Genomic DNA, 27829 nt, shown 5'->3' with positions numbered 1-27829 from the left:
CGTCGCCCCAGAGCCCCTCATTCAGAAACTGTTTTGGGGCACACTGAGAGGCGCGGCGCCTCAGGCCCTTCCCCAAAAAATCCTGAATTTTCTTCTTCGTTTTTCAACTCTAAACCCTCTAATTCCACTTAGTTCTTTCCCCAAACACTTAGAATCATTTATACTCTCAATAGATGGTAGAATCAAACCGAAATTACACCCGGAAAACATGAATCAAAGCGCAAGAAACTTCAACAACACAACCCATAAGAATTCAAACGAAACCTTCAACAATATTCATCAAGAACTCAATTTCTAAACTTTTCAAAGACTTAAATTCGTTGAATTGAATCATGGTTGGCGCGTGGGTGAACTAACCCAACGCTATGTGATCTCAGATACCTTGTAGGGATCACCCTGACGAAATCCACAAGCTAAACTCGACGATCTTGACGAATCTTGCTTCTCTTCTCCTTTCTTCTCTTTTTTTCTCTTTTCTCCAAGCCCTAGCGTATTTTGGTAAAGGCGTAAACTGATCTAATTCTGATTAGACCCTAACTTAATTACCAAAAACGAAATAAATAATTGGGCAAGGAAAAGACCAAACTACCCTTTCAAAATCCGAATTGGACTTTCCTTATTCCAACAGCCCAACTTCCAAAGGGCATAACTCACTCATACAAACTCGGAATCACACAAACTCAGCGGCGTTGGAAAGATCAATCCAAGAGCTTTCATACCATATCTGGAAGTACCTCTAACTCATCCTGAGTTAGAAGTTATGGCCGTTTGAAGTTGGTCAAAACTCAACTTTTTCTAACTTGACAAAATTTCCAGATTTTCTTTCTTTCCAAAAATGACCATTTCCAATTATTAGTTTCTTCCTAGTTATTTCAAATTGCGAGATGTTACATATACAAACGAGATGTGAATTATAAAAATTATTGCCCTCTCTCACTCGCCTCTCCTCCCTCTCCCAATTTCGCTCGTCTCTCTCTCAATCTCGCTTGCCAGATATACAAATACATATGTATACCAATTACATATATACAACTATATTTTTGACAGATATACATATACAATTCGCTTCTCTCCCACTCTCTCGCTCGCCTCTCTCCTCCCTCTCCCAATCTCGCTTGCCACTCTCCTCCCTATAACATGTAGTTACGAATCATAATTAACAAACTATAGTTATGGAGCGTAATTAAGCTATTTTTGAGTGGCTATATACGAAAGTTCCCCTAATAGATACAGTTACATTAACCAAACATACAATGAGAATTGAGATGAAGACTTGTTCAGAGCAGCATTGTCACTGTTTTAATTATCTGAGTTCTCATATTGTGTTTCTGCAACAAAATGGTTGTTGAGATGTTATACTCGTTAACAAATTGCTCTTAATCTTCTTTCAAAAGAGAGAGGGTGAAATGGTTGTTGAGATGTTATACTCAATTCACAAGAAATTCTTGCTTCGAGATTCAAAAAGGCCAAGTAGAGTAAAATAAAGAAGAGCCAAAACAAGAAAAAGAGAGATTACATTATATTCCTCTTTTTGTTACTAGATATCATCAATCAATTGGAACCAATTCTCTAAGAAAAATGTGTACTTTGATTGCAGCTCTTTTTTTGGGCAGGTGAAGTTTTCAGATTCAAAGATTTTCTTAATTTAATATTCTTGCTTGTTTATTTTTCTCAAACAAACATTTGTGATATGTTGCTTCCTATAATCCCTTGATTCCAAATTGGCATGCATGATATGTGGAATGTCTACACCAAATGGTTTGTTGTTAATTTCAAATTATCATGATATGAATAACAATAATAGTTACTCAGTCTCAAACATGCCATTTTGCTATTCAGAGCGAACTACTCAATAATAGGGCTCAGTTCATCCAACAAACAGGTATCTCCAATATATACTTATTTTCAACTACAAGCATTTTTATTTTTCAATTACTATGCATTTGCTCGTTTGAGGTGCTGATTTCAATGTTTTATTTGGGTCCAAAGTCAGATGTAGGGTATCAGTATTCAATTCATTTGAATCCAATACTTTCCATGTAAAACATAAATTGAAGTATTAAAAATTGTAAGATATGATTGCATATCTTCAAAAATGTTATGAGTTCAATGTTAAAAATCTTAGGTCTACTCACAAGGAGTGCAATTTAAAATATTTGTCCACATAATGGACAGCCAACCTAACTTTGGGGAAAAAAAAGAGGTGATTTTGATTGGAGTTCCTCTCAGACAAATGCCTCGTTTTGTCTTCACACTTTTTAAAAGAATGGATATCAGACTCGTCATCTGTGTTGTTCATCACTGAGGAACTCCCAAAGCCACCATAACTATAGAGCAAAATCACAAAATCAAAACATATGAGGAGAAACCGAAAATCACAAAATCAAAACATATGAGAAAAAACCGATAAAATAATACGATAATCAACACACAAACTCCACACTAGTAGTAAACAATCGATACTCAGCAGGTGTAGCAATTGACAGATGCAACAATAGTTTACGAAGCAGTGTATTTATAGGTCGTGAGTAGCCTAGCGTTAGGGTTTTCACAGCCAGAAGGGCTTTAAAAATCATATGGGCCGGGATTGAGCAGCTGAACTTGCAACTTGTGGCCTTTTCTGATTCTATTTGGAGGAAAGTAGAGAAACATAGTATATAGTCCCTTATGTTTGACGGTAACTAGGAGCAACTACATTTTTTTTACCCCTCGCCTAGAGCTTCCACCTTTTTGCGCTCTTAATCACTCAAACTCACAACTTAGGGTTGAAAGTGAAGGTGCTTACATTTCGAGCAACTACATGTAAAATGATTCATTCATGAAATAATATTTGATCTTCTCTTCTCTACATTCAATTCAGCCTTAATTACCCTGATTTGGCTATCATCTTCTTCGCGTTCGTCTCAAACTTCATTGATAGATCATTTAATTTTACCTGTAACTTAATTGTACAGAACGTACTATTAAAATGTTATAAAAACACATTATGACAGCTGATTATAACGACAATAATACGCAAAATTTACAGAGAATGAACCTGGCTTGAACAAATGAAACCTTTTTTACAAAATAGAAGAAGTGGTTACATGGTGATAACTGTGTAAAAATAAGAGAACTAAAGAATATCATATAATTAACTCTATCTGTTTCTGAATAGTCTTTATTCTCATACAACCCTGATATAACTGTGAACTTAAGAAAATCTACATAACAAAAATGACTTTACCACAGTAGAAAAAACATTTGATACAAACTGCTGAATGAAAATTATCGCACCATTTGCACCAGCCCTTCAAACAGCATACAGAGGAAATTAAAATTCGTCTTCAACAAGCATACCCGAATCCATAAGAATGGTCAGCATCACTCTGCCCAGACATCTAACTCTCTGATCAGTTTTCCTCGGCTGTGCAAGCGAATCAACCCAAAGATAACTTACTGAGACAGGAACTTGGTGTTTATCCGGTTTCTAGACGGTTGCAAAGAAGAAAGCCGTAGAGAGCATCAACATCACCACTAGCTTTAACGAAGAAACCTTCCATACAGTACCAGCATTTGGCATATATGGATATGACTCAGGTTGTGGCATGACACAATTATCACCATTGAAATAAACTCTGTGTGGAAAAGCCCACCCCTTCTCAAAAGTGAATGTCGACATATCCTTGCGGAATAGCAGCTCAGACTGGACATTTCCTAATGGACCAGCTTGCATGAGCAGATCGTTGTAGAATTTCATACCCCAGAGCATAGCAGTGTCATCTGTAAAAATTCCACGAGATTAGCCATATCCTTCAATCTCTCAATTGATAGAGAAATCATAGTATTTTCAACCAGCAGTATGAAATAAAATTCTTTAGAAGTGTAGAAAAGAAACTGCTGAAAATTCATCGAATGTATTTAACAGTAAAGTAGTAGCAACTAGCTCACTCGACCACAAATGAAATGGCAGAAACTGCTCATTAGAGATTTAATTGCAACAATAGATAGATAACTTACTTATTGCTCCATAAGGAGTTAATGACTTGTAATGAAAGCTGAATAACTGAGTGAGGTTGTCAAAGTTGGGATGCTGGACAACTAAGTTCCACTGCGTATAATTCATATTGTAATTGAAGTTAGTTATAGTGACCTTCACCCTCCAATACTCCTTGTAGTTGAGTTTCACATGCCAGTGAATTCTAATAGGGCACATATGACTTGTGCACTGAACCAAAGGAGCATAATTGTTTTTTCCAAGGCCTGAAACAACTGAAGCTAAGTGTGGTTCATCTTGACTGCGAGGAGCAAAGGAAGAACTATCAGGAAGTAAATAACCAAAGTTTTTTAAAAAAAGAAACTGTGACAAAAAATTGAAAGAAAAAAAAGACATGTTTTGCAGGACTTACTCTACACAATTTCCATGCTGAGTGCCATTCTTCTGGCAGCCACAAGTGCATGTTGGGCACGGTACAATGGTGTCATTGTAGAAGGATGAAAGGGAGACACAGCATGTAGGAGTTTTTTGAGCTAGGAACTGTGAGTATGTGCATGTGACATTCCAGGTCACTGTCATCAACAACATAAATAATTAGAAATTAATGCTCATGGTAATTATAAAAATATTAATGACAAAGATTGTGTAGTTAAGGTGTTTTGGAAAATAATGCAAATGCTTTGCAAGGAAAACTAATAGCCTTTAAAGAACCAAGGCATTCTAGAATTCTCATTTGTTTCATGGACAAAGAGAAATTTTAGCAACTGACTTAGATGAATCATTGACCATAATGAAGAATGCATGTAGTAACTTACTCATGGCTTGTGTTATTCGTCTCCCATCATTAGTAAAGAACTTAGTGGGTTTAACAACTTTAGCGGGTCCACAAGTATAACCAGGCCCTGGTGCCTTAAGGGTGAAGTTCTTAGGAACTCTAACTGTTTTATTCGTTGTTCCTGCTGAACCAACACTGACTTGGAATGAGCTAACGGCAGTTTCAGGATCTTGTCCCCATGAGTTGATCACTCCTCCCTTACAGCAATTTGCAATCTGCTGATTGTAAGGAGTTCCGGGCAGTAAATCGATGACGGTTGGATCCCTCTTGCAGCAATGGGGAATGTTTCCTTTAAATTTTGAACAATCTCCTTGCTCTGTTGTTTGAGCTCCCATCATGCCCCATATCACCTCCTTCTTCGCCCATGTCCATCCCAACGTCCAACCAGGTGCTTGAATATGTCTATATTGTTGGAAGTTGAACATAGTCACAACAGCCTGTCCATTGGCAATGAAAATGATCAGAAACTTACAATTTGTTGGTACTAATAAGGAGTAGGAGAAGTAGAGTTAAATACAGACTAAAAAGACACTAAAGTTCTATGTCTGGCAGGCTGAAGCCACGGGCGCTTTTGTTGTATGTGCTAATTTTACACGCAGTAACACTTGAAACAACTAAAGAGTGGAAAGGTAATTGTCAATGAAACTTAGAAACTGCAGCGCAATAGATTCAAACTTGTTTTAGTCCACATAAGTTTTGACAGAAAAAGTGGGAAGGGGAGAGGAGAGAGACTACTACTTACAACATATCCATCAGGTGACCAGCTGATGACATCCCATTTAATTGTGATGTTCCCATTGGGATCAAGTGCATCGAAGGCATCTACAAGAAAACCAGAAATAAAAATGTGAAACTTGTAAAAAGGCACGGGGACATGCGCAGACAAACAGATCTTTACACTTAAGTATTAGAAAAGAGTGAAATCAAATAGTTTAACTTTCCCTAGACAGTGTAAGGAGTTAAATCATTGTTCGACTCAATTCACCAGTTCTAAATATTTTCCCCAGGCTCATATTCAACCAGCCATCAGAATTGACATATTTATACAGGTACGGAGCCAAACTTTAACGATCTTCTTCGATCTCATCTTTAGGAGATTGCTGAAGCATTGGATTCTTATTAGTCATGACATCATTGTGTCGGACAATTCAATTATTAAAGCACATTGACTTGAAAAGGAAACATTCAACTTCCTGTATAATCGTGAATCATAGGGTAGAGCAAAACCTCAAGTGAAAGGAAAACAGGATTGATCTGAAATCCTTTTCAGTGAGATTGATCACTATCCACAAGTGTATCTTTAGGGGATCAATCAATAGTGTAGTATTAAAGATCTAACTTTTAAGTTCAATTGCCCCTACAAAATCTCAAATCAAGTTCAATTTCCCAGCAAATTCCTAAATCAAGAACTCATTTGACTTGCTCCTCTATATTTTAATTAGCTAGAAGCAGATCAATCTTTAAGTCCAGCGTGATTTCACTTCATCAAATCCAACAACAGAAATATGACATAATCCAACACATAAAAATCAAATCTTTATACTTAAAATCACAGTAAAAATCCTAATCCTCCTAGAAAAAGCCATCAAGAACTGTCAGCATTACCAAATACTTCAAAATCAAAAACTAACTGAACCCCACATTCCAATTTCACAAAAAAAATGAAAAATTGATAGCAGAAAAAAAGGGTAAAGTCATTAGCAAACCTGTTGCTGAAAAGCTGAAGCATGACAGCAAGAAGCCTAATAATATGGTAGATCTGAAGAACTCCATGTACCCCTCTGTAGCTGCAACAGATTTTCTCGAGGTTTTTGTAACCAATGTATGTTCAAGATCTGCTAAAATGGTGCAGAAAATGAGAGTAAAAAGGAGGAGAAAAATCTTGGCGGTGAGTGGCAGCTGGAAGTGAGCTCACATGGCAAGTTAGTCTATTGAAGCTAAAGTGGACTTTAATAAAGTCTCTTAAGACAATAACCACCCACTAACTACTGTAATTAAATTAATTAAAGTTAGAAAAGAAAGAAAAACTTAATAATTTTTTTAAAAAAAAATGTAAACCAACACTCTTCTTGAATCGGTAAATTTAGCACTTTTCCACCCGAATCTCCCTTTGTCTTCCCAGCCAAGTATTCATATGTTCTTTCTCCGTTCACTTTTGATTATCACATTTTAATTTTATATATCCAATAAAATATAATGTAATTAACATGACTTTAGTATTAGATATTTAAAAAATAATTTAAAGAATAAGTAATTAATATTAAGTGAAAAATATTTAAATAATTATATTTTTTATATTAAAAGTAATAAATAAAAATATATTCTTAAAATAATGGATAAATAAAAATAGACAGCAAGAATAATATTTCCTCCGTCCAATTATAATCGTTGCCCATGCACTATACTATTTTGGGATGTCTAACTATACTTGTCCACTTTTTGAAATCAATTAATAATTCTACACTTAGTTTCTAATTTACCCATATAATTAATTACACTTAGTTTCTAATTTACCCATATAATTAATTATAGTCATTTTCCGATTACATTTTTTAAGACATTATATTTATTATATTCAAAAGGCGATATAATAAAATAATCCTCCAATTTATAGCTTCTTAAAAAATGTGCAAAATAGTATTGTTGGACAAAAGAGTATAAAGAATGCATTTAATTTGTGCTCTAAAAATTAAATAGTCGCTCGTCTTTTTCAATTCGTTGTGTAGCTGCTAATTTGCTAGCAAATAGGAAATAAAAATGTAGACAAGAACTTTTTAACCGTAATAAAGAAATTAAAATAAACGTACTCCCTCTATTCAATTGTAGTTGTTGCACCCTTTAAGAAACTATGAATACAAAAGTAATTTTATTATATCACCATTTGAATATAATAAATATAATGAAAAAATGACTATAATTAATGATAAGAATAAATTAGAATTAAGTGTAAAATTATCCATAAATTTCATAAAATGAACAAATATTATTAAATATTTATTATTAGTATAATGGACAACTATCATTAAACGGATGAAATACTTAATATATTAATTCATGTGATGATATTTGAGAAAATTACAAATAATTAAAAAGAGTAATTAAAGTTAGGTGTAGGGCAAAGAAAGAAGAAATAATCTTTGAATAGCTGCCGACAGTGAGGAAAGAGAAAGACAAACCAACAACCATTTGATTTGTTTTATTTTATTTTGTGTGTTGTAATAAGTTTGTGGACTAAATAAATACAGACCTACTAGAATTTGCGAATTCAGTGTCGGTGAGACCAAAAATGCCACGTCATAATGTACAAAGAAGCAAATTAAATACCAATCATATGGACTCCTCTTCAAGATTTCATCAATTAAATTAAGAGCAGCTTTCACATATAGCAAATATAAAATTATATTTGTATATTATAGTTATAGTTTGTATAATTGTGTTTTATAGCAAATTTTATATTTGTTATGGAGCATCAGATTGTATAAATTGTTGGGACATCAAATTTGTATAAAATCGCTGGCAGCCTCTCATCAGGGGCGGCTCTAAGGCTTGGCAAGTGAGGCCATTGCCTTAGGGCTCAAAAATTTGAAGTCCCGAAATTTGTTTAAATTATTATTATTAATTTAATTATATATTAATATAATTTATATAAATAAAATTGTTATTGTATATTTTTTATTATTATTTGTTTGAAAATATTTTTTACTAATATGTTCATAAATTCTCATAATCTTTTCACCCATTATTTGATATATTTGTTTTAACTTTCAATTTTAAATTTTATCCTTTATATATAGAAACTAAGTTATATATATTGATAACGTAATGAATTTTTTTCAATCTTTTCTTAAACTACACGACACAAAAATATTCATGCACAAGTTTCCATTTCGTTTTAATTTAATATATTATATTAAAAATTTATAATTTGTTTTAGATATTCACGTACTGCCTAATGAAATAAATTATATCATTTAAATTAATCATAAATTTGGATATTTTTGTTAGTGTCCATGCTCAAAACTTCAACTATTAAGTTATGTATGTTATTTTCTTTTTCTTATTTGTGATGATAGCCAAATTAAAATTACAATTTGAGTTTTGAAGCTTAACATCGATAATCCATCACTTTTATCTTTTGTACTCTTCTTCCTTTCTTTCTTTTTTTTTGTGTGAAATTTGATATTTTTTTTGTCTTAAATGATTAATCTATTGTGTAGAAAATAGATTTTCTTATTAGTGTATAAATTTTATAAAATAAATTTAAGGGCCTCTTAGTATGATTTTTCCTTAGGCCACGAGATTTGTTGAGCCGCCCCTGCCTCTCGTTTGTATAAATCGTTGGCACTCTCTCGTTTGTATTAATCGCTGGCAGTCTCTCAATTCGATTTTACATGTTTGTATATCTGCATAAAAATTGAATTTTTATACAATTGAATCGAAATAAAACGTTTGTATATCAAATATCTCTCTCTCGCTTTATACAACACAAATTATACATTGTAATTTATATAATTTGTGTTTGTATAAAGTGAGAAAGAGAGAAAGACAAAAGAGAACTGGGAAAGGGAAGATTTATATTTATATAATTATAAGTGTATAGGACGAAAATACATGTATTTGTATTTGTATATACATTTTTCTCTCGCTTTATACAAACACAAACGCATTTTATACATTTGTGTTTGTATAAAGTGAGAAAGACGAGGAAGAGACTGGCGAGCGAGAGAGGGAGAGTGGCGAGCGAGAATTTCAGGGAGAGAGGCCAATGACAACAATTTGCTACGGGTTACAATTAAAATCAAACTGTGGTTATTGCATTTAATTTGAATTAATAGTTTGCTATTATATACAATTTTCCCTTAAAAGTAATTACTATTTGTTTCAAAATAATTGTCATGATTAAATATAAGTTAAATGATAATTTTTTTATTATTATATTTTTAATAAGGGTGGAGAAGGAGAAATGAGGAAAGGAATTATAATGTGGAGAATCGAATCTTGATCAATAAGGTGGGAGTTCAGGTAAGATTTCCCATATTTTTATTTTGATATCATAAAAATTATAATTTATATTGCTTTCTCTATAATATTTGAATAAAATTTAATTTTATTTAGTTTTTAAAATTAATCAAATTGACTCGCAAAAAGTGCAAGGTGTCAACTATTTTGGAACGAAGTGCTACTAAAATAATACTCACTCTGTGGATTTGTCTATATTTACTTATCGGGTATTGATTTGGCACACTCCTTAAAAAATAATAAATAAAATAAAATAATATTTTTTAAATATAATAAATTTAATAATTTTAAAAATGTTATAGTTAATAATAAGGATAAATAAAAAACTAAATAATAAATTAAATAATTAAAAATGAACATATATTTTAGTGTAGTGAATAAGTTAAATAAACAGATAAGTATAGTCTTAGAAAATTCGCCCAGGTTAAAGAATATCATCTTTATTATAAATATTTACTTTTAAAATTATAAAAATATGGTTTCCTACAAAAAATATTTGACCATGGGAATATTGAAAATATTTCTCCGTGCCAAATACTTTAGCTATTCCCTTTTATACTTGGACGAATTGCATCAAATTATTATCTCTTTGTTTATTAAAACTTGATTTTTCTCGAAATTGAAATTGCATTTTTGTTTCATCTTTTGCATTGCTTTTAACGTTTTACATTTTTTCATAACTTTTAAATATTGAAAACATTTTCCTTAGAGTTAATTTTATACTTAGTTTTTAATTTACCTTTATCATTAATTATAGTTATTTTTCTATTATATTTTTCAAGACATTGTATTTATTATATTCAAAGAGTAATATAGTAACATAATCCTTCTATTTATAGTTTCTTAAAAAATGTGTAAAATTAATAGTGAACAAATATTATTTGACAAGAAAGTATTAATAATCTTTCAATTGCCATGGCAAATATTAGACTGAAAATAAACACAACATATATTCGTACTCTTTTTATCCCAATTTATACAATATAATTTAAATTGGTTTGATGGTAAATTTAGAGATGAAAACCACTTCATGATTTATAACATGTAGGGGTGTACGTGATGGGGTTTTTCAAATATCAAATCAAATCATTTGTGTCGAATTTTTAAATCTATAAACCAAATCAAACCAATAAAACTCGGATTTTTTCGGGTTTTTCAGATTTTTGAGTTTTTTTCGGTAAAGTATTCATACAAACATATAATTTATTTGTACTTCAAATATTTCTTTAGTCCTACCAAAATACAATAATCTAAGGTGTTTCTTGAGAAAATAACACAAAATATGATATGAGTAATGACACTAAAATATCTAATAAAAAAATAATAATAATGAAATCACATAAAATAAATATTGCAAATTAACAAGTCATAACTCATAATGAAAATGATCATAATTTAAAAGTACTAAATCATGCTAAAATAAGTTTAATAAGTATTAGTTACATGACTAAATATTAAAGGAAATTAAATTAGATTATGTATTTGAATTGTCTAAACCAATGTAAAACCAAAGAACAAATATTCAATATTATTGTCATTCTTAGTGTTGAATTGATTTTATTTTTGCATTAGTATTAATTTGATTTTGATTTAAGCTTTATTATAATTACCAGCACTATAATCTCTATTGAACAATTCAGAATTATAAGTTTCAAACTTGAAATAATATATTAAAAGATAAAAATTATGAAAAAGTATAAGAAATATTTAAAAATTATATCAAAGTAAATATTTTTATGTATAAAATAAAATTTTAAAATTATATATATAATGTCGGGTTGATTTGATCTCGGATTGATTTTGTTTTAGTTAAAACCAAACCAATCCAAATATAGTCGAGTTTTTTTTCAATACCAAATCAAGTCAAACCAACCACTAATTGAGTTTTTTTTCTCAATTTAACTCGATTTGTAATTTGGTTCGATTTTCGGTTCGATTTTATACCCCTAATAACAGGTGACCACAAAGGAAGCCCATTAATTGTTTGGACATAATGGGTAGATAGCAGCCCATGACATCTGAGACAATGATTGTAAAAGGAAAAAATGGGCCTTTTCACTATATGGCTGAATATGCGTAGAATCTCTTAAATTAGTCAGTGATTTTCATATAGATGTTAAAATTATAACATATATATTTTGATATAGTACCTGAATATATGATAAAATATTTTATTAGATAAAGATTGTTATGTATGTTCTCAAGTGCTACGTTAATCACTTTAACTATGTCCCTTTCTTTAATGGGGATCAGTGGCGGATCCAGGATTTTAAGATCATGGGTGCTCACTTCTTAATATAAATATATAATTATTTTAATTAAAGTGAAAATAAAAGTCTTATTATTAAAACTAAGACTTCTAGTCATAAGTTACCGAGTGAACTACGATTAATATATATATATATATATATATTATTTTTTTTTTTTTATTTTTTTTTTTTAGAAAAAGAACCTTCTAGTAGTATGATTCTCGACGACCTTTCATATTTTGAAGATATTGAATAATTGTATCATATCGCAAATTAACAATTACAAATATTTATGCTCTGAAGTTTTAAAAGCTTAAGTTTTTTTGTTGTAATAAATGAGATATAGGAAATTAAAAAGGTGAAAAAATAAACTAAACAAAAAATTTAAGATTGAAATGTTAAGCGGAAAAAAGGGCCAAGATTGAAAAAAAGAAAAAAGAAGAGAAAATGTCTAGTAATATATGAAAGACGTTAGTGACAAAACTGAAAAAAGTTAATGCTTCAATTGAGATTCAAACGCCCAAACTCTCGCGTGTTGAGCACTGGATATTCAGCTTCCAAATCAAAGCAGCTAAGACACCTTATTATTTCTGGGTGCTCAACTATTTAATATACTAGNATAAAATATTTTATTAGATAAAGATTGTTATGTATGTTCTCAAGTGCTACGTTAATCACTTCAACTATGTCTCTTTCTTTAATGGGGATACACTTAGCTTTAATAGGCTGTAAAATTTTATGTATGTTCTAATTAATATTGACGTGTACAATTAAAATAGGAGACAAACACATGCAAAAAATCTTCCACACTTTATCATATGATCAGTTGCTTAATTGAAACATATCATAGTTCAAATGTTTAATTGAAAATTAGTGACAAGTTTAAAGTACTATTAATGTATTTAGCCTAATTATAAAATCGGAGAAATATTTATTTCATCCATTTACTTTTTTTTTTACATAAAATTATCCTTGAAATGAAGCAAATATGTCCTTGAGACATTGAAAATGGAGCAATTATATTCTTCATTAGCCAAGTAGAGAATATATGTTCTCTTCACTAATAAGGTTCAATACAACCCAAAATAGGTTATAATTTTGAATCCTAATCTTTTTTTTTTGGTCCAATAATATTAGCACTGGGTAGTAGAGAACTGTTATTTAATAGGCGCACACTGATTCCAAATATTTTCCTTTTTATTTGAAATTTGTGGAGTTGAAGTTGAAGATTGAGTTGTGTTTATTATATTTCTTGCAAATAATATTTCGAACATTTTTATCCTTGAATGTACTAAATTAAATACTTCAAAAATAAAAGATGTGTTGGAAAACATGTTATAGTTTGTTTTCCAATTTTGAAATACAACTCAAGTTGAATTTGAAATTTTCATTATCAAATTAAACGTTGAATTCAAATAAGTGAAAAATCATTCCTAAATAAATAAATAATTTATATGGCCAGACTAGCTAGTATCCTTTTTAGTCGACTGCTAATTGTATTTGCAGAGTATTATATATTTAACTCCTACATTAGATTACAAAAACTTGTTTTGTATTCATTTCATTGTCAAAAAGAAGGAAGAGACATTAACCTGCCTCAATTTCAGATAATTCAAATTGGGCGAATCAAAATAAATTGAATATAATAAAATAAATAAACGAATTATTAATCTGCTCAAATTATTACGAATTGATTGATTAATCATGCTAATCTAACTCCCTAAAACTCCATTAAGTGATCACTTCATTTCCATTTGTTCTCCAAAACAATTTTATACTATTCTCTATTACATTAAAGTCCTTATAAAAAGGATACTCCGAATAAGATTTTTGTGGCCGCTAGGGGTGTTCACGGTTTGGTTTGGGTCGGTTATTGGTCAAAACCAAAATCAAACCAACTTAAACTGTTTTAAAATTATCAAAACCAAACCAAACCAAACCAAACCAAATATAATATACATTTATCGGTTTGGTTGTTTTCGATTTTGGTTTGGTTTGGTTCGGTTATTAACCATACATAAAAATAAAATAAACAATTCATTCAAAACGTGAAAAAAGTGGCAACAATTCACTCAAACAAAAAAATAGTTAGAATGACTGGCATTACAGAACTTTCGATCATTGAATTTACTGAATAAAACTTCAAAATTCACTATTTTGGCATAGAAGGAAGAGACAATGACATTTTTAGTCCCACAAAGAATTTTCATAGACACTCATATACATGAAACCAATAAGAAAAATGTTCTCACCTTGGACATTTTTTCTTTCATAAGTAAATTAAAAATAAATTTTGATGAAACATATATAAAATCTTTAAAGTTGTTTATGAATATAATATATCATGTATGTATAATAATAAAATTTATGTATATAACTTGTTGGTTCGGTTCGATAATCGATTCGGTTCGGTTATTTCTTCGATTTTTTTCGAACAAAACCATATAACCAAACCAAATACTATCGGTTCTTNNTTTCATAAGTAAATTAAAAATAAATTTTGATGAAACATATATAAAATCTTTAAAGTTGTTTATGAATATAATATATCATGTATGTATAATAATAAAATTTATGTATATAACTTGTTGGTTCGGTTCGATAATCGATTCGGTTCGGTTATTTCTTCGATTTTTTTCGAACAAAACCATATAACCAAACCAAATACTATCGGTTCTTAACAATCTAAAACCAAACCAATCCAAAATCCAAATTAAATCGGTTCATTTAATCGGTTTGGTTTGGTTTTTCGATTTGGATCGGTTTTTATCCAAACTATGAACACCCCTAGTGGCCGCTATCGACATACGATCTTAATTATTATCTTTTGCCTATGATTGTGAAAGCTTACCAACCTCCATATTGCATAATTGTTATAGTTTCCCACATTATTATTTTAGAGAACAAGTAGTACTATTATATAATTTTGAGTAATATTCGATTTATGAGTTAATTTTTTTTATTTATTTAGAGTTATATTTAATGACAATTTGTTTAACATTTGCAATCAACACGAGAACTTACTAATTTTATTTAGTTTTTAAAAGAGGAGATAGACAGTATTATTTTAGAGTAGGAAAGAGAAGTACTCAAAAGAGACCAAGGACGAAATTAGAGAAGGATAAATTAATGAAGGAAAAGAAACTAAATACTCCCTCCGTTCTAATTTTACATTTTACGGATTTTGAGATTCAAATAAAAAAAGATCTGAATATAAATCATATGATAATTTATATATGTATTTCATCCGTTTACTTTTTTTTTACATAAAATTATCCTTGAAAATGAAGCAAATATGTCCTTGAGATATTGAAAATAGAGCAATTATATTCTTCATTAGCCAAGTAGAGCATATATGTTCTCTTCACTAATAAGGTTCAATAATTTTTTCTATGTTCAGTATTAGCACATCATAGAAGTTCATCTCAAATCAATATTCGATAGGTTATACTTGAATCCTTAATCTTTTTTCTTTGTCCAATAATATTAGCACTAGGGGAGTAGGGAACTATTATTTAATATTTCTCATTTTATTTGAAATTTATGGAGTTGAAGTTGAAGATTGAGTTGTGTTTGATTATATTTATTACAAATAATATTTCGAACATTTTTATCCGTGAATGTACTTAATTAATACAACTTCAAAAATGAAAAGTCTGTTGGAAGCACATGTTACAGGTTGTTTTTCAATTTTAAAATACAACTTCAAGTTGGATTTGAAATTTTCATGACCAAACGCTGAATTCAAATAAGTGGAAAATCATTCGAAAATAAATAAATAATTTCTATGGCCAGACAGACTAGTATCTCTTTCTACTTTACTGCTAATTGTATTTGCAGAGTATTATATATTTAACTCTTACGTTAGATTACAAAAACTTGTGTTGTATTCATTTCATTGTCAAAAAGAAGGGGGATGGGAAAAGGAAGAGACATTAACCTACCTCAATTTTGGATAATTTAAATTGGGCGAATCAAAATAAATCAAATATAATAAATAAATGAATTATTAATCCGCTCAAATTTTTATAAGTTCGTTGATTAATCATGCTAATTTAGCTCCCTAATACTCTGTTTGGATCATTGTTACCCATTGTATTGTATTGTTACTATACCTACAATGTTTGTTATGATTGTTACTTAAAATGTATTGTATTGTATTGTTAAATTTCGTTGTTACGTAACAATGAAAACCCCTATTTAATGGAACAATCGATTTGGTGTGTTCTAATTGTTACTTAATTTCTTTTTTCAATTATATCTTTACATAATATTTCAAAATATTATTTTACCTTTTACCTTATATTATTTAATTCTAGTCAAACCTCCTACCCTAGAATAATTAAGGATATTTTAGTAAATTTATAAATTACAATACAGTACGATACAATCAAACCAAACAATTAAAATGTTATTAAACAACAAACAATACAGTGCCAAACATTGTATCTACCATACAGTACAGTAGTACAATAGAGTACAATACAATACATTATGAAAGAATGGGTATCAATGATCCAAACAGAGTGTAAAACTCCATTGAATGACCACTTCATTTTCATTTATTCTCGAAACGACTTTATATTATTTTCTATTACATTAAGTCCATATAAAAAGAATACTCCAAATAAGATTTTTGTGGCTGCTATCGACGTACGATCTCAATTATTATCTTTTGCCTATGATTGTGAAAGCTTACCAAACTCCATATTGCATAATTGTTATAGTTTCCCACATTATTATTTTAGAGAACAAGTAGTACTATTATATAATTTTGAGTAATATTCGATTTATGAGTCAATTTTTTTATTTATTTAGAGTTATATTTAATGACAATTTGTTTAACACTTGCAATCAACACGAGAACTTACTAATTTTATTTAGTTTTTAAAAGAGGAGATAGACAGTATGTTTTTAGAGTAGGAAAGAGAAGTACTCAAAAGAGACCAAGGACAAAATTAGAGAAGGATAAATTAATGAAGGAAAAGAAACTAAATACTCCCTCCGTTCTAATTTTACATTTTACGGATTTTGAGATTCAAATAAAAAAAGATCTGAATATAAATCATATGATAATTTATAAATGTAAATTTTATTCCAAATCACACTTTAAGATTTCATACATAAATTCACAATTAAAATTAAAGTTGAAATTTAATTTGTGCCATATAAACCGGGACAAAGACAATATGAGCATATCTAAATCTTTTACAAATCTTATAATCTTTACACTATCTCAAACTCAACAAAGTGGCTGTAGTTTAGTGGTGAGAATTCCACGTTGTGGCCGTGGAGACCTGGGCTCGAATCCCAGCAGCCACAAACATTCTTTTTGGCCACTTTAAACTGTCGAAAAATGAAAGTGTGACGTAAATTGAGATAAAGAGAGTAACAATATTCCGGCTAACTTGACGGATGAGAATCAACCTGAAGAACGGTCGCATCTAGCGTAGAGCGAACATGTGCGTATTTTGCCAGTCTTCTCGTCCACGCAACTGCCGTAGACTCCCTCGTCGCAGACCGGTGGCTGCTGCAAAGCAGAGTAAGACGGGTAATTTCCACCACCTGCAAGACTAACCTGCCAATTAATACCATCGATTTCTCCGGTGCTGTTCGACCGCAAATCAACGTTCATTGTTACCGAAGAAGCAGAGAGTAAAATCTCCGTTATCATCACCATGGATAGGCAAAAGAAAATGAAGCTCCTCATTTTAGCTATTATTTCCTTGTTCCTATCAATATTATGAAGGTGAATATTCACACATCACTAATAAAGGGTCTATTATTTTAAGGGCCCCTAATAATGCATTATTAGACAAAAGAAATACTACAGACAATGGCGGAGTCAGAATTTTTGATAAAGAATTCAAAATCTGTAGAAATAGACACATGAAGTAGTCGAAGGGGATTTGACATATACAATATATACATAAAAAGTTATTTTAATCATATATAAATAATATATTTTTCCATCAAAAGGGTTCGATGAACCGCCTTAGTACAAGGTGGCTCTGCCCTCACTACAGAAGATGCAGACTTTCTACCAGTTATCTTTTTTGTCCATTTTTGCGTTTGATAGCAAAAAATATGTTCCTTGTAATAATTTGAGATAAGTGTCGAAAACATATTTAAACTATCCTTTTTTGGGAGTTTTATATCTAAACTATTGAAAGTTTGAGTTTCATATCTAAACTATCATTTATTAGTTTGAGAAACATAACTCACTGGTGTGTGTAATGCACTATCTCTTTTATTAAAATTATTTTTTGACACATGACATTTTACATAGATTAAAGGGAAAAGGGCATGATATATCCCTCAACTTTATCATTTAAAGCTAATATACCCCTCATTATGAAAGTGGTTCATATATGCCCCTATTGCTATACAAATGGCGCGCACATATACTCTTTTCCTCCAACGGAAATGGAAAAATTAATTTTTAATTTAATATTTTAATTATTTTTTTAAAAAAATAAATATAATCTCATATGTGTATATTTAATCCTCCTTACACATAATTTTTTTTTACTTTTTTTGTTTCAATGACTAATTTAAAGTTATTATTTGATGGTCAAATTTATTTATGTTTCTCTAATTTTCTTGTAAACGTTATTATAGATGACCCAATTTTTTTTCAATACTAAAACTAAATAACAAAATAGTCGGAAAAAATAGTTTTAAATTATAATATAGCCACAAAAAAATTAGTTTTAAAATTTTCTCTTTACACTAAGGAACGAAAGGGAAAAAAAAGAATAAGAAACTCAAAAAATAAAATCAAAGACGTCAAAAAATAATTTATGTATAAAAGAGATTAAAATATACCTTGAAATTCGCTAGAAGGATCATCTATACCCCTACATGATTTGTTTTAAAATTAAAAGTCAAAAACATAACTTTAAAAATATTTTTTTTACTTCCGTTAAATTAAGGGTATATGTAAGCTCATTTTGTAACGGTAAGGATATATGTGAGACGTTTGTATAACGGTAAGGGTATATATGAGTCACTTTCATAACGAGGGGCATATCAGCTCCAAATAGCAAAGTTGAGGGGTATATCAGACCCTTTTCCCTAGATTAAATATTCTACATTGACAAAAATTAAATAATAAACTATTAATATTAATTAAAATCGGAAAGACTCAAAAATACCCTTAACCTATTAGAAATGGTTCCTTCAACCTATTGATTTAAAAATGCTCTCAACGTTTTGTGTTTGAACTCAAAAATACCCTTTAGTTAATAGAAATCTAATGTGGAATTTAATTAAACAAGTGGCCAGATTTCATTGGTCCAGCAAAATTCTTTTATCAAATAAAATAAACCCCACCCAACCCAAACCAGTTTCACTGTCAATTTAAATGTTTATTTTTCTATTTTTCTTCCTCTTTTTTCTTTCTTTTCCTCTTTTTTCTTTCTTTAAGAACAACAACTTCCAATCCAAAACTAGCAGAATTTTTATAAACCCAATGTGTTTGTAAAATCTTATTATTTAAAAATCAGACATACGGATTAAACAAGTAGTTAAAATATTTTCATATAATGCTTTATAAATCGATATTTATGAAGTTTGAACTAATCCTAAATTTAGAAAAATTTCTATCTTTAATCCTTTTCAAAAGTGATTCAGTCAGATATGATGAGCAAACAAAAGTTTAAAACTCCATGTGAGAGAAACAAGCAAATAACAGGAGGTATAAAATTAAAGATACGAAAATTGGGTTAGATTTATCAAAAATGGTTTTGAGCGTAAGGTTTATTTATTGTATAAATTATAGGAACCACATATTATAAATACTAAATAACATCCTATCCCTTCTAGTTTTCTATTTACCAAAAATCCCTTAAAAATAATGTTTGTGGGATACATAACGTTGTGCACGAGATACATTGCGTTTGATACATTCCACATAGCGGGATACATAGCATTGTGCACGGGATACATGCATGGTACATAGGAAAATAAGGGATTTTTGAAAATTTTGAAATAAGTAGGGATAGATGGATATTAAGGTAAGTAAAGGAGTGTAATTAAGTAATTTGTCCTTATTTATTTGATAAAAAAAATAGATATATTTTTAGGAATTTTTTCTACTTGTTTACTGAATATAATATAAATAAATACTTTATTTTTAAAAAAGTCTTGCAGCAGCAAGTAAAAAATATCTTCGATATGTATATATCTAACACAAAACAAGAAAAAAAATTTGAAAGCGGACGTTAGGTGAAGTGGGTAAAATGATTCTTTTAAGAAAATAAAATAATATCTAAGTTAGTATTTGAGGTGNGGGGGGTCGGTGAAATGAACTGATGGATTGGGGTAAGAAAAATATTTTACATTTTATTTAATAACAAAAATATTATTTTTTTGGAATAATAGTTTTTAAATCTTTAATTTTAACTAATACTAATAATTTATTAATTTTTGTCAAGGTGAAATATTTTGTGCATGTGGAGTGTGATGTGGTAAATTTTTAAATAAAACAAAAATTGTATTACTCACACCATGATGAGAGTGTTATAAAAGAGATATGTGTTTTTGACATTTATAAGTGCTTAGATGAGCTGATCGTACATTTCCATACAGATATAGAAGTTACAAATTCAAATCTCAATACCACCTATTAACAAAACACAAATTTTAAGTGTTTAACTACTCAAACTAACATGTGAAAAAGACCAATTAAAAATATAATCAAATATTACATGGTTCAATCAGAGGTTGTGCCACCTTAGTGAAAAATTATATTATTTATACATGATTAAAATTATTTTTTATGTATATATAATAAATGTTGAACCCCCTTCAGCTACTTCGTATGTCTATTTCTACAGATTTGTACCCATGGGTTCAATTGATTTTTGATAGGTCTTAGTCTCTTGGATATGATCATGTTAGTGAACTACTCCATTACATTTTTCTCTAAAAACTTTGATGCAGGCTTTTTTAGATCCTAAAAACTGAGAATTGGCAAAATTCATAGTTTATCCATAATAGTACAAATCAAACCACATCATATATATTGTATGATGTTGGCTGCTTAATTCCAGCTATCCAGAAAATCATTTAGATCACCTGTGAAAGTTTTTGGTTAAAAATATCCTTAAATTATACCCCAACTTAAAGTCTATCCTTAAATTACCCTTCTTTAACAAAAAACATCCTTCAAGTATTTAAAACTTAACAACTTCTATCCCTCTGTTAAAATTTGTCAAAAAATTAGCGAATTCCACATAAAAAGATATGCAATTCATATTATTCTTATAAAAAAAATGTATAATTTTATTACCGGTTGGAAAAAGCTTCCAAAAATGAAAAACTTTTTTTTTTAAAAAACTCTTGTTTGTTGTTTTAAAAAAATGTTAGGATAGTGTGAGTCTACGAGGAGACATGATCTGCTCTTCTAATTTTACCAATTGAATGGACTTGGAGCTTAATTTCACATCATCTTCACCTTGCAAATTAAAGTCAAAATATCGTTAGATCTATAATTATTTTGGGGTAAATCGATACTTGAGGTGATCAAGATTCAGCTGATTTTGATCTCTAGTACTCGAGTTTTGTTTTCCATTATTAGAAGTAAAAGTCCCTGATCTACACCACTTTTTACAGATTCAGTGAGAAGAAAATATTTCAAGTGATAATTCTTTGATATCAAATCCAATGAAAAGTAAATAAAAACAAAATTGTTTATTAAAAGGAAGACTATGTAAAACGGTGTTGCTAAATAAAATTCACAATATTATTTTAGATGTATGTAGAATGAACAGTATTGATTTATTGAGGTGAATGGTGATTTAAGGAGTTTTGTTTAGAATAGCGTGAATCGTACATGTTTTTGTGAAGAATTTGCTAATTTTTGACAAATTTTAACAAAAGGATGAAAGATGTCAAATTTTAAATAATTGAGGGGTTAAGAAAAATAATTTAAGAATGTACTTTAAGTTGGGGGTATAGTTTAACTGTTTAAGAATGTTTTTGATAAAAAAACTCTCAACAGTGACGATGGGGGAGACAATCATATTTATTTTTTCAATTTAAAAAAAACTTTAGTTTCCTACAAAAATATTTCTCCGTGCCAAATATATAAGGTCTGTTTGGAAAGCCATCAGGTAATTGAAATTAATGCAATTGAAAATATTTAAGAGCAAATTCTAGACTAAATATTTAAATTTGGTGAATCAAAATAAACCAAATATAATAAATAAACGAATCATTAATTTGCTTAAATTTGTACGAGTTGGTTGATTAATCATTTGGCTCCCTAAAACTCCATTAAATCACTTCATTTTCATTTGTTCTCGACACGATTTTACATTATTATCTATTACATTAAAAAGAATACTCCGAATAAGACTTTTGTGGTCAATACGATCTTAATTGTTATCTTTTGTCTGAATTGTGAAAGCTCATCAAACTCCATGTGCATAATTTTTACACTAGTTTCCCACATTAATTAAGAGAACAAGTAGTAGTACTATTATATAATTTTGAGTGATCCTCCCTCCGTTCCAATTCTGACACTTTTCGAATTTCGAAATTTAAACTTTTGTTCTTTCATATATGTATCTTTTAAATAAATACTATCTGAATATAAATTATTACTGTAATTTATAATACATTTTAAGTAGTTTTCAAATATGTAAATTTTATTTCAAAACACATTTTAAGATTTCATGCTTGAATTCACAATCAAAATTAAATTAAATTCTCGAAATACATAAATTGGAAAAAAGATAATATGAACATATCTAAATCTTTCCATTTTGGAAGTATATACACACAGGTTATGTTCATTTGCATAGCTTAATCAATTTATAATCATTATCATGAGCACACAGAGTAATTAATTGTAATTGTAGTTTAGTGGTGAGAATTCCACGTTGTGGCTGGCTGGGCTTGAATCCCACCAGCCAGTGCCACACACACTTTTCTTTTTGGCCACTATAAGATACTAATTAGGTAAAAGAGAAAAAACTTGTAACAGCAATTAATTAACAATACCCCCTCCCCTCCCCTCCCTATAAAACATAAGTAATACTAATATACTAGAGGAGATCATCTTTATTCAAATGTCTCGCAATGATAATCCTATTTATAGGTAGAGAAATCACTCTAAAGTCACTTAACTTCATAGCTGAATAGTTTTAACCTGGAGAACGCTTGCAGTTATTGTAGTAGGTACATGGCCGTTGCCCAGGCTTCTTGTCCCCTATGCAATTCCCGTACACTTTCTCGTTGCAGATCGGCCGCGTATCCTTAATAACTTTGAAAGACAAGTAATTTCCACCACCTGCAAGACTAACCTGCCAATTAATACCATCCATTTCTCTGGTGCCGTTCCACTGCCTATCAACGCTTATCGCCCCGTGTGTTACCGAAGAAGCAGAGAGCAAAATCTCCGCTATCATCATCATGGATAGGCAAAAGAAAGTAAAGCTCCTCATTTTAGAAATCTCACACTATTATTGCTTCCTTCCTATGACTATTGACTCATGAATATTATGCAGGTGTTCACGGATCACTAATAAATGGTCTCTTTTTTANTGGATGCTTGCAGTAATTGTACTCGGTACATGGCCGTTGCCCAGGCTTCTTGTCCCCTATGCAATTCCCGTACACTTTCTCGTTGCAGATCGGCGGCTTATCCTTAATAACTTTGAAAGACAAGTAATTTCCACCACCTGCAAGACTAACCTGCCAATTAATACCATCCATTTCTCCGGTGCCGTTCCACTGCCTATCAACGCTTATCGCCCCGTGTGTTCCCGAAGAAGCAGAGAGCAAAATCTTCGCTATCATCACCATGGATAGGCAAAAGAAAGTAAAGGTCCTCATTTTAGAAATCTCACACTATTATTGCTTCCTTCCTATGACTATTGACTCATGAATATTATTATGAAGGTGTTCACGGATCACTAATAAATGGTCTCTTTTTTAGGTAGGGGGGTCCCCAGTTCATCTTTCTACCAGTTCATCTTTTTTGTCCGTTTTGCTTTTTATATATAAAAAAATATGCTCTAGTCTGTTAGACATGCTTGCATTAGTAATGATGGTATTAGTTATGTAGATTTCTAAATCGTCAATCAAATATCATATCTACCAAATGAAGGGTACTAGTATGATGATTTCATTTTATCTATTACACCAAACGTGTCAAAAGTGTTGGGTATAACAAGAGTTAATGGGAAATGGAGGAAAGATAAATTGAAAAAGATTCTCTTATACTTTAAGAAAAAACATTTCTCCTTCATTGGTGGTGGAAAAGAAAATAGATGTGTTTAAATAGAGAAACACTTCTATTAGTTGTTAAAAGGGTTGGAAAGAGGGACCTCCTCGCGTCGTCGTCGTCGCTCGCTTGGCTCGGCTTTGGCGTCTTTAGAAAACGATTTATCGAGAGATTAGTTTTTGGACAAAGTTCTGTATTAATCGAAATTCCGACCCGACTCGAATCCGCGCAACCCATTTTATTTAAATTCTTTCCCAACTTTCAGGAACAACCATGACCGTTTGAAAGGTTGTAAACTTTCATGAATGGTTGTGTAGATTCTGAAAGGTTGCAACCTTTCGGAACCAGTTCCTCTTGGCTATAAATACCCGTAATTCTTCAAACTTTTTACTTACGAAAATTTCTGATTTCTTCTTCTTCTTCTTCTTCTTCACAAATACTTTTTGTGTACTTTACTACCGTTGAGTGGCTCGCTGACACCAGAGTTTTGGGTATCAATACACTGGTGATTGAGAACATTCTATCCTAGGATGACATATTCCAAATCAAACCTCCGATACTAGAGGGGAATAATTTTCTTAAGGGGACACTGTATATTCAGTGGGCTTGATCTTCTTCCTGTTCTGTTTTTCCAGATTCTGGTATGTTTTTACAGATTTTAGTTTTGTGAATTAAATTATGTTCTTCTGTTCTTCACTGGTTAATTAAACTTTGGTAACTTCATGTTTCTGCAAAGTTTATTGTAATCAGTAGTACTGTTTTAAACACAGATTGTGCAACAATCTTAAGGAAATTATTATTTTATTTTAATCTGTGTTTCTGGTGGAGACAGAAACCTTCGTTGTTTTTTACTCCTATTATGTTTGCAATTTAAGTTATTACTTACTAAGTCATTTGTATCAATTTATGTTTATTACAGATTCTGAAATGGCAAATGATAATATTACGGTGGTTGTTACCACCAACTCGAACTGTTGTACCACCAGCAGAGAAACTGAGAAAATTTTCTGGTGTGAATTTTAAAGAATGGTAGCAACGGGTAATTTTCTGGCTTACCACTCTTCGTATGCATAAATTTACCAATGAAGAAACTTCAATGCCTGCTGCTGATATGTCAGACAGAGAAAAATTCATGATTATTGAAGCATGGACACAGGCAGACTTCCTATGTAAGGGCTACACTCTGAGTGTTTTAGAGGATGACTTATATAATGTCTATAGTGCAATGACAGCTTCGAAAGAATTGTGAAATGCACTTGAGAAGAAATACAAGACAGAAGATGCGTGCTTGAAAAAGTTTGTGGTCGCAAAGTTTTTAGACTATAAAATGTCAGATAGTAAAACTGTTAGATCACAAGTGCAGAAACTCCGACTTAATTTCCATGATCTAAATGTTGTGGATATGGTAGTAAATGAAGTTTTTCAGGTGGCTACAATGATCGAGGAGTTACCTCCTTCATGGAACGACTTCAAGAATTATTTAAAGCACAAACGTAAGGAAATGAAACTTGAAGATCTTGTGATTCGGCTCAAGATCAAGGAAGATAACAATACCGCCGGAAAGAAGTCTCATGGGAATTGGACACTAATGGGAGTTAATATTGTTAAAGAAGCTCTTACCAAAGGCAAGAAGAGAAATAAGTCTAACGGACAGAAGTCAGAACAGACCAAGAAGAAATTCAAGAACAACTGTTATAATTGTGGTAAGGCTGGTCACAAGTGTTCTGACTGTCGTGCTCCAAGAAAGGAGAAGGACAAAAGCAAAAGTCAAGCAAACATCGTGGAAGAAATGAAAGATGTAGATGACCTCTGTGCAATGATCTCGGAGTGAAACTTAGTTGGAAATCTCAAGGAGTGGTTTCTCGACTCAGGTGCCACTCGACATATTTGCTCTGCAAAAAAAGCCTTTGTAACGTATACTCCTGCTGAGTTCGATGAAGATTTATTCATGGGGAACATAACAACAACAAGGATTGCAGGAATTGGAAAAGTAATGTTGAAAATGATATCCGACAATGTGTTGACTTTGAACAACGTTCTGCACGTTCCTACTATTAGGAAAAATTTAGTTTTTGCTGCACTGCTCGTTAAGAATGGGTTTAAGTGTGTCCTTGTTAGTGACAAAGCTGTAATAAGTAAGAATGAGATGTTCTTAGAAAAAAGCTACCTCACTGAAGGCCTCTTCAAACTAAATGTAATGGTTGTTGACAGTATTAATAAGAATTCTACTTCTATTTACTTATTGGAGTCAAATGATTTATGGCATGCCCGTTTAGGACATGTAAATTACAACGCCTTGCGAAAATTGATTACTTTAGAAGTATTGCCTAATTTCAAATGTGATAAATCGTAATGTGAAATCTGTGTGGAATGTAAGTTTGTTAAACATCCTTATAAGTCTGTTGACAGGAATTCTAAATCTTTAGACTTAATTCACACAGATATATGTGATATGAAGTCAATACCATCTCGCGGTGGAAAAAAGTATTTATAACTTTTATTGACGATTGCACTCGATTTTGTTATGTATATTTGCTTAATAGTTAGGATGAAACAATTGATGCATATAAGAAATACAAAATGAAATGGAAAATCAATTGAATCTAAATATAAAAATGATTCGGAGTGATAGAAGTGGAGAATACGAATCTCTTTTTGCAGTGATATGTTTGGAATGTGTATTATTCATCAAACTACTGCACCATTTACTCCACAGTCAACTAGTTTGGTGGAACGGAATAACAAAACATTAAAGGAAATGATGAATGCCTTGATAATCAGTTCTGGTCCACTGCGAAACTTGTGGGGGGAAGCCATCCATACGGCTAACAAGATACTCAATAGGGTACCCCGTAGCAAAACGCAATCGATTCCATATGAGTTATGGAAAGGAAAGAAACCCAACTTGAAATGCCAAGGTAGAGGTTCCTTTACCCCAAAAGGGTAAAAATTGGACCCAAAACAGTGGATTGTGTATTTATTGGATAAGTTGTGAACAGTAAGGCCTGTCGATTTTTGGTTCACAAATATGATAATCCTGAAATTCATGATAATACGATAATTGAGTCAAATAACGTTGAGTTCTTTGAACATGTTTATCCGTATAAAATTGAGTGTGGTCGACAAGTGAAAGGCCTAAACGACCACGTGAAGAATTAATGAAAAATACAATACCTAACGAGGATCCTAGGTGTAGTAATCGCCAATGGAAATCCACTTTTTTCGGACCAGATTTTGTGGCATTCTTGCTTGAAAATGAGCCTCAAACATTTAAAGCAGCTATGTCTTCGTCTTAGTCAATATATTGGTAAGAGGCAGTCAATAGTGATATCGAATTAATTTTAAGTTATAACCATACTTGATAATTGACAGATCTTCCTCCAGGAAATAAACCTTTAGGATCAAAGTGGATCTTTAAAAGGAAAATGAAATCTGATGGGACTATTGACAAATATAAGGCTAGACTAGTAGTCAAAGGATACAGACAAAAAGAAGGTCTGGACTACTTGGATACC

The 27829-nt window shown here is 30.8% G+C and overlaps 1 protein-coding gene and 2 non-coding genes across 3 annotated transcripts; 1 reads left to right on the top strand and 2 right to left on the bottom strand.

Moving 5' to 3' along the window:
* Nucleotides 1–2220: 2220 nt before the first annotated feature.
* Nucleotides 2221–2307, bottom strand: LOC125849585 (small nucleolar RNA SNOR75). The gene has a single exon (XR_007444664.1). It is a non-coding gene; the product is annotated as a small nucleolar RNA SNOR75 (small nucleolar RNA).
* An 800-nt stretch (nucleotides 2308–3107) lies between these two features.
* Nucleotides 3108–6774, bottom strand: LOC125848348 (protein COBRA-like). Its single transcript, XM_049528200.1, has 6 exons — nucleotides 6518–6774; nucleotides 5554–5633; nucleotides 4792–5248; nucleotides 4389–4548; nucleotides 4000–4277; nucleotides 3108–3762 (listed from the first exon to the last, which is right to left on the bottom strand). The coding sequence occupies exons 1-6, from the start codon at nucleotides 6582–6584 to the stop codon at nucleotides 3470–3472; spliced, it is 1335 nt and encodes a 444-aa protein (XP_049384157.1). The 5' UTR covers nucleotides 6585–6774; the 3' UTR covers nucleotides 3108–3469.
* Nucleotides 6775–17329: 10555 nt separating this feature from the next.
* Nucleotides 17330–17401, top strand: TRNAH-GUG (transfer RNA histidin (anticodon GUG)). Its single transcript has one exon. It is a non-coding gene; the product is annotated as a tRNA-His (tRNA).
* The last annotated feature ends 10428 nt before the right edge of the window (nucleotides 17402–27829 follow it).

This window comes from Solanum stenotomum, chromosome 12 (assembly GCF_019186545.1).
Source record: "Solanum stenotomum isolate F172 chromosome 12, ASM1918654v1, whole genome shotgun sequence".
NCBI lineage: Eukaryota > Viridiplantae > Streptophyta > Magnoliopsida > Solanales > Solanaceae > Solanum > Solanum stenotomum.
This window is presented reverse-complemented; position numbering and strand designations above follow the sequence as displayed.